A 10,151-nucleotide genomic window follows, 5' to 3' on the forward strand; every position below is an offset into this window, starting at 1 on the left:
TCGACTGGTGTGGCAGCAAAAACTGTCAATTTCGTATCACAAGTAATCATAAGAAATTCCCATCCTCTTCCTCGTCGTCCAAAGCGAAGTCGTGTTTCGGGTCATCGTTGAGGCATTTGTCCGGACTGCACTCGCACAGGTCGGAACAGATTATCTCCTGGCGGTGGCAACAGCACCGATTGGTGTCACAGGTGGCCTTGCAGCTGCACCGGATGATTTCCAAGACTGATTGCAGTGCAGGCGGTGGGGCTCAGCCTCACCAGGGACGGCTCTAACGCTCTTTCCCAAACAAGAGCTTGGAGTTGCGCCTGCATGATGTGTTGCGTCACTGCACCCTTCGTCGGTGGTGTGAGAGCTGGCTGTACCTTCTTTTTTTGCAGGGCAATCCACCTGGCCTGCGGCAGTGGACAGTCATACATGTATATCTGGCTGATGAACAGCAGAACCGCTTTGAGAGATTCTTCGTTCTTCTGCCCTCCTTGAAGTTTGGCCAGGGCGGCGAGTGTGGTGTTGTTGGCTTTGACAAAGACAGCCCAGGCGACCAGCTTGCCCTTCCTGAAGAAGGATCCGACGGTATCGCATCCCATCAGTGCATGAAAGGTGGTGATTACATCAGTTCGCCGTCCGACCGTCTCATGCACGTCGCCGATGTTGTATAAGTTCTTTCCAAGGCGGAGTTTTGTTTCTTTCAGAATCCTGCTGAAGTGGCAGATGAGCAGAACAAGAAAGTCGGTATCGGGGGACACTACGGTGACATCGGTGGTTTTTGGCAAACGAGAGAGGTGGTAGATTATTTTGGTGTCCGCCTCCTCATGAGCGCAAGCGAAGGGTTTCACGTCCTTCCCCGGGGATCCAATGATCTTGTCCTTCCACGAGCACACGAAGGCGAATGTCCACGGGAAGGACTGGGACTCGGTAGCGATCAGGATTGTCAAGGTGTTTTTATTTGAATTAATGGAGAGAATCTTCGCCAGCGACATTCCTGCCGGGATTTGAGTAGAAGGCTGAATGTCGACAGAGCAACTTGCAGCCTTTGTTCGGGAATGCCTTGTCCTGTCCTTGAGTGAGGCTCCGATGTCATATGGGTAGAAAACCAAGTGGACCTCTTGGTAACCCATAGACCGGGTGATCATCTCGAAGAACGCCATGCAGAGTTCATTGAAAATCTTCACTCCGCCGGCTGGAAACATTTGGAGAAGAGCCATGCCATCCAGAATCAGGACTTGGTGTGATGATGTCCTGCAGGAGGGTGACGTGGGATCTGTACACGATGGTTTGATGACGTTGAGGAGAGCGCTCTTAGCCATCACCCGCAGGTCCCCACGTTCATCGAAGAGAGCTAGCGGGTAAGCAGAGAGCTCATAGTTGACCATAAACTCCCTCACATCCAGGTTTGTGTTCCTTTGTACGCCCAGAAGAACGCGTCTCATGAAATCAGTGGATCCTGCCACAGCCATCTCTGCTCCGGGCGAGCGTCACCTTGGTCTTCTTCGCCAGGTCCTTGAAAGTTTTCACCGGAAGACAATGCAGGACATCCCACGGGCTTCCAAGATCCGTTTCCAGCCTCTCCTGCTGGAACTTCAAGAGGGCTGCTCTTCCGTGGTCTTCAGCCTGAAGGAGAGACTTTTCAATGTCAGGAGGAATGACTTTCCGCGATAGCAGGGTGTTCAGAGATTCTGATGCGTGCGAGAATGGGTTGTTGTCCCCAGGGGTGTGGAGTCGGATTCGGCTACTTTTGGCCTGAGTCGAGGGTTAAATATGTATGAAATCTTCTAAATTTTGGCACACAGTACAGGCACATATAGGGAGTGCACTTCCTTGAAACTTTTAAAATTAACATGCATTTGTGGACCAGGCTACTGGATAGTCTTTGCTGTCGAGGCTTGCGAGACACACTGAAAGTGGTTCGAGGACAAACACGTTTCCCTTCCGTATTAAGTAGTGTTCTGAGAGTCAGGAGGTTAATGACGTTGGCCGCCACCCCAGTGTCCAAAAAGACACTTATGGCGGCACCGCTACATCTGGCCTTCACCGCCATGGCTACGAAAGGAGTCGACGGAGACAGTGCTAACCGAACGCACTCTACAGTGCTGGCAGTGGCGGAAGGCACGGATCGTCATGCGCCATCCGCCACCGCCAAATTCGCCTGACCCCCTTTGTCTCACTCTGATCTTCGAGGATCAGGAAAAAAAGTTACATCTGGCAACTCACGTGAGAGCCCTTTCTCAGCTCCGTGTAGCTAGCCAGCACCAGTGTCTATTTGCCTTTCACAATTGGTGGATGTTTGTCACTGATCACTCCATTTAGGAGCGTGTTTGACTGTCAAATTCCTCACCTTTCTGACATTTCCATGTGCACTATAGGGCCGAGAAAGCTTTTCAAAGAACCGCAGATTGAAGCCATATGTCCACTAATTAGGGATAATAAATCTAATAAAGAAATAGCTGCAAACATGGGAATCTCACTGAGAACAGTGCAGCGTTGGGCCATAAAATATCTTGCCAGTGTGACGTGCATTGTACCATCCCCAAATAAACCAGCAGGACCTAGGCGAAAAGTTACTCAAAGGACTCTGAATGTCATTCGCAGGGAAGTATAGGCCCAACCTGGCATTACAAGCTGGGAAATCAAGCAAAAGAACCTGTGTTTGCTGGCAGGAGTGGCTAAGCAAACAGTGAGAGATTATTTGAAGAGGGATCTGGATTACAGGAGTTGCAGGCCTGTGCCTAAGCCGTGGGTAGCACGTGCCCATCATGTTAAAAGATTAGCTTTTGCCACTCAGTACAAAGATTGGGGCCTTGATGAATGGCGCAAGGTGTTATGGTCTGATGAGGCAAGCTTTGTGGTGACTGACAACCAAAGAGGAAGGGTTTACCGCCCCCGCGGCAGTGATCCCTATGACCTCCGCTACACAAAGTGTATGGTAAAACACCCTGATTTACTCATGGTCTTGGGTTGCTTTTCATACCATGGTGCTGACAAACTAGTGTTCTTACCAAAGAACATTAGAATGAACCAAAACAGCTACTTTGAGCTTATCATGGATGAACTTGAACCCTGCATGGATCGGCGTCAAACTGAAGTTTTCATGCAGGATGGGGCACCATGCCACACTGAAAAATTAGAGATAAACTAGTTTGGCCTGGAAATTCCCCGGATTTTAATCCAATAGAGAACCTTTGGGCGTTCATCAAACATCAGCTACAAGATCGGGACACTTCTTCCCTTCTGCACCTTCAAAACGCCATCTAAGGTATTTGGGACAACATTAACTAGGAATATCTACAAAATCTGGCTGACTCCCTCCCCGAGAGTCTTCAGATGGTTAAGAAGAGCCAAGGGTACCCTGTACGCTATTGATTTTGGTAAGCAGCCACTTAGTATCATTTCTAACCTCATTATTCATTAACAACTGAGTATTTAAGCATCAGCGTCTTCCGTAACCGCCAGCACTGTAGGCGTCCGTTTTCGACATCCATTTTCAATAAGCCAATGTTAGCCCTCTTTTTCGTGTCCATTACATTTACTTTGACACTGTCCCCTGGCAACTGGTCATCCCGGAACGTTACGGTGGGTTTGGCGAGGCCGTGTGCCAGTCTTCCCCCGAGCTCTTGCAAGCTCGGAGCACCTTGCACTCCTGCGAGCTATGGCTCCTTGAATTATGGTAAGAGCAGTAACATGAGGGGGATGAATCTTGCGCCAGCACCTCGAAGAGGTGTGGCCTTTCTTACGGCAGTAGTTGCAGAAGAGTGTTGGAGTACCTGCTGCGGCTCTGAGAGTGAGATGGTGAACGTGAGGGACACCCCCTCCTGTCCGGAGAACCGGATCGACTGCCCCGTCTCCTCTGGTCAGGCTTTGACCTCTCCGACGACCGACCTGACGCTCTTCCCGCTGCGAACGATCGCACCAGTTTTGGGGCTTTATCATCTTGGACATGAATATAGGGGGTTCCATGTTCCAGTATAATAGAATTGGGCTTGAGGCCGTCATCTTCCTTGAGTTTCTCGAATATCTTATCGCTAACGCGCGGTAAGAAGTCTAAATAACCCAGGATGAGACCTAGGTTTTCAGTGGTAACGGCCTGGTGGTCTGTTTCCCACGCAGAGGAGCTAAACTGCAAGATGACATCGCTCACAATTGCCGATGAATGAACGGGAACCTTCCCCCAACCGTTCCTAAGGTCCTCTGCCATCTTGAAAAGAACGAAGACTGGGCCTTGCTCTGACTGTGCCACGAACACAGAGATGATCTGTTGGCGGAGGGATTTGAAAGATTTTGTTCTCGTAAAATAATCACTGATTATGATGAACCGTGCAGCGCAATCACTGGGATCCACAAGGTCCCGGAGAGTGTTTATCTTTTCCTCATCGGTCATTAAGCGACGTTTTGGGATGAGATCATCTACGATACAGAGGAAGGTATGAACATCAATGTCACCCTCCTCCCCAGTGAAATGAGGGGCTTTTGTGTTATCATGAATAATTGTGACCGCTGTAGGAGCAGCATCAGGTTTGTTCTCATCCGGTATGATTGCGGGGTCTGCTTTAGGCATGCGATTACCGTCTCGCAAAACTGTATAATTAGCCCCGTCAGAATCTGGTACTTGCCCTTCCGCAAATGCTGTCTCTCTCTTTGACAACGCCTCTAGAAGTTCCCGGTCCTATTTATACATTAGTTAATGAAACATTTTAGGAACGAAAAGTGTGAATGGGAAAAGAGGATGGTTAAGGGGTGGGGTTACAAAACTAGATAACGGTAAAAAAAAAAAAAAAAAAAACAGGAAAGGACTCAGCTGGAATGTAGTGGAGTGGATGGCAGGCCGTGAGGTGGATGGGTGGGGGGGCAATAGGGAGTTAGTGCTTGCCCGCCGGGTGATGGTGGCTGCCTGTGAAAATAGCAAAAACAGTAAAAAAGAACAACAAAGACCTAAGTACCTTGTAAAACAGCTTGCTTGTAGGCACTATTCCACATAAGAAAAAATAAGAGAACAGGAAACAAGGGATAAGGCGCTGGAGACTGGGTGAGTAAGGCGTTGGCTGCCCCCCTGGAGGTCAGGTGGGGGGGGGGGGGGGTGAGACTGGGCAGGGCGCTGCTGTGTCAGCACTGCTTGGCGTGGCGGTACTGGGCTGGGCTGGCAACCGGCACACTGTACTGCGTACTCGGTCACGTGAGGCCCTAGCCTATGGCAGGTAGGACAGTAAGACTGGTACGTTTGCGGCAGGAGATGGCCCTGCGGCGTCGTGTAGCCGATGGGTGCAAGTTGTCGTTGCCGTGGACGACGTTGTTGGGCTGACTCGCCTTACAGTAGTTATCGCAGTGTGGACCGTGCTGAGACCTGAGATATTGCAAGAATTCACAGAAGTACTGCATGATAGACATTTCTGAAGACTGCACCGTCAAGTGATTCTTCTACAGTGGATGATGATATACCCTCAGGAAAGGCATTTAAGTCTTGGGGCAATATATGAAGGGAAGTAAAAAAGTTCTGCAATTTGGGTATTTATTACGGAGGAACGAAAATGATAACCACATCATTTTTCAATGTAATTACCCTTGACTTGAATACACTTGAACCACTTGTCACGAAGGCTCTGGATTCCTGCCAGCCAGAAGGATTCCAACTGCTCCTCCAACCACATTGCCACAGCCTCCTTGACCTCATCATCATCGTGGAACCTCCACCCCCGCAACGAGGACTTGAGCTGGTGGAACAGAAAGTAGTCACTGGGGGCCAGGTCCGGACTGTAGGGTGGATGATTGAGCTGCTCGAAGCCGCAGTCCTTCAGAGCAGCCTGGGCATGGCGGGCCTTATGGACCAGAGCGTTGTCGTGGAGGAGGAGGACACCACGGGTCAACTTGCCCCGCCTCTTCTGACGGATAGACTCTCAAGCGACCGAGTACTTCAGCGTAGTACTCCTCCGTGATCATAGATCCGTGCGGCAGGAAGTCCACCAGCAGCACTCCCTCAGCGTCCCAGAAGATGGTGGCCATGATATTGCCAGCCGATGGTTGGGTCCGAAATTTGAGTGGTGTCAGGGATCCCTTGTGTTTCCAGGCCATGCTCTCGAGCTTTGTCTCTGGGTCCCAGTGGTGGACCCACGTTTCATCATGTCATGACCCTCGACTCAAATCCTGCTGGGTCTGCATTGTGCAGAGTCGGCAGTTCCTCCGAACTTGTGCGGCGCTGAAGGCGATCATGCAGAGAAAGATTTTGGGGCACCAAACGAGCAGAAACTTTGCTCATGCCCAGGTGATGATGAATAATGGTGCATACGCTTCCATGAGAAATTCCAATCTCTAACGAAATTTCCTCCACCTTCACCCGCCGATTCTCCATGATCATTGCCTCCATACAATCAACAGTGTCTTCAGAGGTCGCCTCGGAGGGGCGTCCCAAACGGGGGTCATCTTCAAGGGACTCACGGCCATGACGAAATTCCTTGTACCAGCGTGTGACTGTGGCATACAAAGGGGCAGTGTTGTTGTACACCGCAACCAGCCTGTCGTGGACCTCCTTCGCGTTCTTCCCCTCTTATCAAGAACTTGATCATTGCATGGTCCTCGATCATGTCCATTGTGCCGACTCCTGCCAACCGCATCCACTGGTCGCTCCCTTATGACTGATGTTGGAGTGATTGAGCGGAGTGGTACTGTTTGTGAACATGTTAGAACCTGTCCTAACCAGACACAACAGGACACGACTGGTTGCGCTAACTTACATACCGAATTGCAGAACTTTCTGACCGCCCCTCGTCTCTAGATCATGGGCATCAGGATGGTTCTCTGTGAGCCACTGGGAAAAGCTGATCCCACACCAGTCTCAAGAGGGCTTCGTATATGAGTTTGTGGAATCTCAGAGATCTCTTGTACTTACGGCTATCCAAAACACCATTGACAGACCCCTCTGCCACAGTTCCAGATTCAATACATACATCCCTGAGGCCTGCATCTTGGAAACGCTTTCCAGTGACACCTAAGAATATACAGATGGTGTGAAAGACTCCAAGTCTGGGCACAGTATTGGGAAAGCTGTCCCTATGTGCCCACAGAATCTGTTAATTTGCAGCTTGGTTGAAGACCACTGACATGTATCTCATATGCAGGCAAGTCATGCTTCTTTTACTTTGGATGAGAATCTCATGAACAGTTGCTATCTGGGTGGCTGGGGCATTTATGGTCGGCAGGTAGCTGACAACACTGGGAACAACATCCACAGGGTTTGATGCCAAGATGTTGTAACCTGTCCAGCTATGGACACTGATTTGTGGCATAGTGCAGTCTGCATAGCAGCCATAAAATTTTTTCTACAAAGCATCAGCACAGACATCTGTCTGGGCCTCAACATAGCATCTAGTGGGAGGACCACACCTAGTTCCTGCAGCATAGACTGGCAGAGATATAGAGATGGTTCTCTGTTTGTTCTTTGGCACATCATGAGTTGGTCTAGGTGGATCAGGACCAAACACCCGAGGTTGCACTGCAATGCCATTGGCCCTGTGAGATGTTCCACAACCTGTCAGTGTCTCTTCTAGCCTGTCGATGTTGTCCCAGGCTAGAGTCGTGGGCGCATATGGCTTCACCTGGTCTGGAAGAACCACACCATCCTGTTCTACTTTATACATGCACAGTGAAGTGTCAATTCCCTCCTGCACGTTGTAGGAGACACACTGACCGGATCTATTTAGGATTCTGATGAGCTGGACGTTGCCAGTAAGTGACTTTACAGCAAAAGCCAACAGTATGTGCTTGGAAGTCTTGACTTTGCCATGAGATATAGCATACACGACTCCCCTTTCCCAACCTTGGGGTCGCGACCCCAAGTGGGATTGCCAGGCATTTTTCCTGGGGTCCCCAAGACCTCTAAAGATCAAACATGGTGTTATTACATTATAATAACACATATACAGTGGAGACTCAATACTCGAACTTAATTCGTTCCAAATGGCTGTTCGAGTATCAAAAAGTTCGACTACCGATGCCTATAAATCAGGTAATTCGTTCTAACCTTAGCAAAACCTTAAGTTTACAAAAATTTCAATGTAAATTTTTTAAAAATTTTGATTTGTACTTACCGTAAGTGAAGGCTGGTGATGGATAACGTAGAAGAGGAGGGGAGGAGGGAGGTTATTTGTCGGAGGACGAGTCACCGTCTGGTAACTCGTCTCCTCGTGTGATTCCTGTGAACCCACTAGTGGAGGGCTGTGGCTCACTAACACTTGCACTCTCACTAGAATCCTTTTTCAACAAGAATCTGTCTAATGTGATCTGCCTTTACCTTTTTTTCAAAATGTCTCTGAAATGCTGCATCAAATTTTCATCAAACTGGTTTATGTTTCTGTGTACGGCAGCAATATCAGGGTGGCACCTCTCCAAAAAGTTTCCCAACTCTGTCCACTGCCGCAAATATTTCTTGATCTCTGCAGTGGAGACTCTTTCCTTGCTGTTCCCCTCCTCCTCCCCTGAAGACAGCTCCTCAGTTACCTCCTGCAGCTGTTCCTGGTGAAGTTGACGCAGCTCGTCAGTGGTGAGGTCTTCAGAGTGTGCTTGCACCAGCTCCTCCACATCATCACTGTCCACCTCAATGCCTATGGCCCTCCCCAGAGACACAATGTCCTCCACCACAGCAGACTCCTGGACTGAAGGCTCGAATCCCTCAAAATCCTTGGCTGTCACACAGGTCGGCCACAGATTTTTCCAGGCAGACTGCAAGGACCTCACAGAAACTTGACCCCAGGCTTTATCTATAAGCCTTAGGCAGTGGAGGATATTGAAGTGATTCTTCCAAAACTCCCTCAGAGTGAGCTCTGTTTCAGAAGTCACCTCAAAGCACCTCTCAAAAAGTGCTTTTGTGTACAGCTTCTTAAAGCTGGCGATGACATTCTGGTCCATGGGTTGGATCAGTGGCGTGGTGTTGGGGGGGAGGAACATCACTTCGATGAATTTATACCCCTTACCCAATTCTTCTTCCACGCCTGGAGGGTGTGCAGGGGCATTGTCCATCAACAGGAGGGCCTTGAGTGGTAGATTCTTCTCTATTAGGTATGTCTTCACTGCAGGTGCAGACACCACAAACCATTCCATGAAGAACTGCCTGGTTGTCCAGGCTTTCTTGTTTGCCCTCCACATCACACTGAGTTTGCTCTTTTGCACACCGTTCTTCTTGAATGGCCTGGGGTTTTCCGAATGGTACACCAGCAGCGGTTTAATTTTGCAGTCGCCGCTAGCATTGGCGCACAGAAGCAGGGTTAGCCTGTCTTTCATGGGCTTGTGTCCTGGCAAACACTTCTCTTCCTTTGTTATATAGGTCCTGTTTGGTATTTTTTTTTCCAAAACAGGCCTGTCTCATCACAATTAAAGACCTGTTGTGGGCTTAACGCTCGTTATCCACAAATTTCTTAAATTCAGGCACAAACTTCTCGGCGGCAACTTTGTCAGCACTTGCGGCCTCGCCGTGCCTCAACAGAATGAATTCCAGTCTCTTCTTGAAATACCCAAACCACCCCTTACTAGCTTTAAAATCTTCACTGGAGTCAGAGGTAGTATCACAAATAAGATCACCATGGAGCCGCCTAGCCTTCGCACAAATTATGCCCTCTGACATAGAATCACCAGCCATCTGCCTTTCGTTTATCCACACCATCAACAATTTTTCCATTTCTTCCACTGCCGCAGGTCGCTTAAGTTGCTTTTTCACACCCATCGCCACATCAGCTCCCTTAATGGCCTCCTTGTTCTTCAGTATGGTGGCTACTGTAGATTTCGCCATACAATACTCAGCTGCAAGATCGGTGATTCTTGCTCCTTTCTCGTATTTATCAATAATCTCCTTTTTTCGTTCAATGGTCGTCACTACATTCTTCCTTTTAGGCTTATTTTCACCACTAATAAGCCTCTTTGGTGTCATTGTAAGTTTCTAAATGAAAAACCACAGACAACGCAGGAGAATGTTGTTATTCTCAGCGGCGGGGAGGGAGAGGCCAGGAGCCTTTGTTTACAACCACATGTGCGGACATTCGAGTACCAGATATTTTTTCGAGTACCAAGTCTAACTTTTGCGTTCGAGTATCGAAAAGTTCGACTTCCAAGACGTTCGAGTATTGAGTCTTCACTACAACTAAACTAGTGGGGTCGTGGTCATGTCTAGAGGTGCA

General features: G+C 49.0%; 1 protein-coding gene across 1 annotated transcript; it reads right to left on the reverse strand.

The window, feature by feature from the left end:
* Nucleotides 1–6,756: 6,756 nt before the first annotated feature.
* Nucleotides 6,757–9,261, reverse strand: LOC126997797 (tigger transposable element-derived protein 1-like). The gene is made up of 3 exons (XM_050859013.1): nt 8,482–9,261; nt 7,369–7,646; nt 6,757–6,829 (listed from the first exon to the last, which is right to left on the reverse strand). Exons 1-3 carry the CDS (start codon nt 9,259–9,261, stop codon nt 6,757–6,759), a joined length of 1,131 nt encoding a protein of 376 aa, XP_050714970.1.
* Nucleotides 9,262–10,151: the final 890 nt, after the last annotated feature.

The sequence above is a fragment of the Eriocheir sinensis genome, chromosome 13 (genome assembly GCF_024679095.1).
Source record: "Eriocheir sinensis breed Jianghai 21 chromosome 13, ASM2467909v1, whole genome shotgun sequence".
Classification (NCBI taxonomy): domain Eukaryota; kingdom Metazoa; phylum Arthropoda; class Malacostraca; order Decapoda; family Varunidae; genus Eriocheir; species Eriocheir sinensis.

Excerpts from the sequence above, each read along its gene's own strand:
- LOC126997797 (XM_050859013.1), bottom strand. The coding sequence starts at position 9,261 with ATGAAAGACAGGCTAACCCTGCTTCTGTGCGCCAATGCTAGCGGCGAC. Across the intron at positions 7,647-8,481 it reads ACCAGGAACAGCTGCAGGAG|GAGGGAATTGACACTTCACT; the intron begins GTAACTGAGGAG and ends TACAACGTGCAG. Across the intron at positions 6,830-7,368 it reads GTCTATGCTGCAGGAACTAG|CCCTCTTGAGACTGGTGTGG; the intron begins GTGTGGTCCTCC and ends TCATATACGAAG.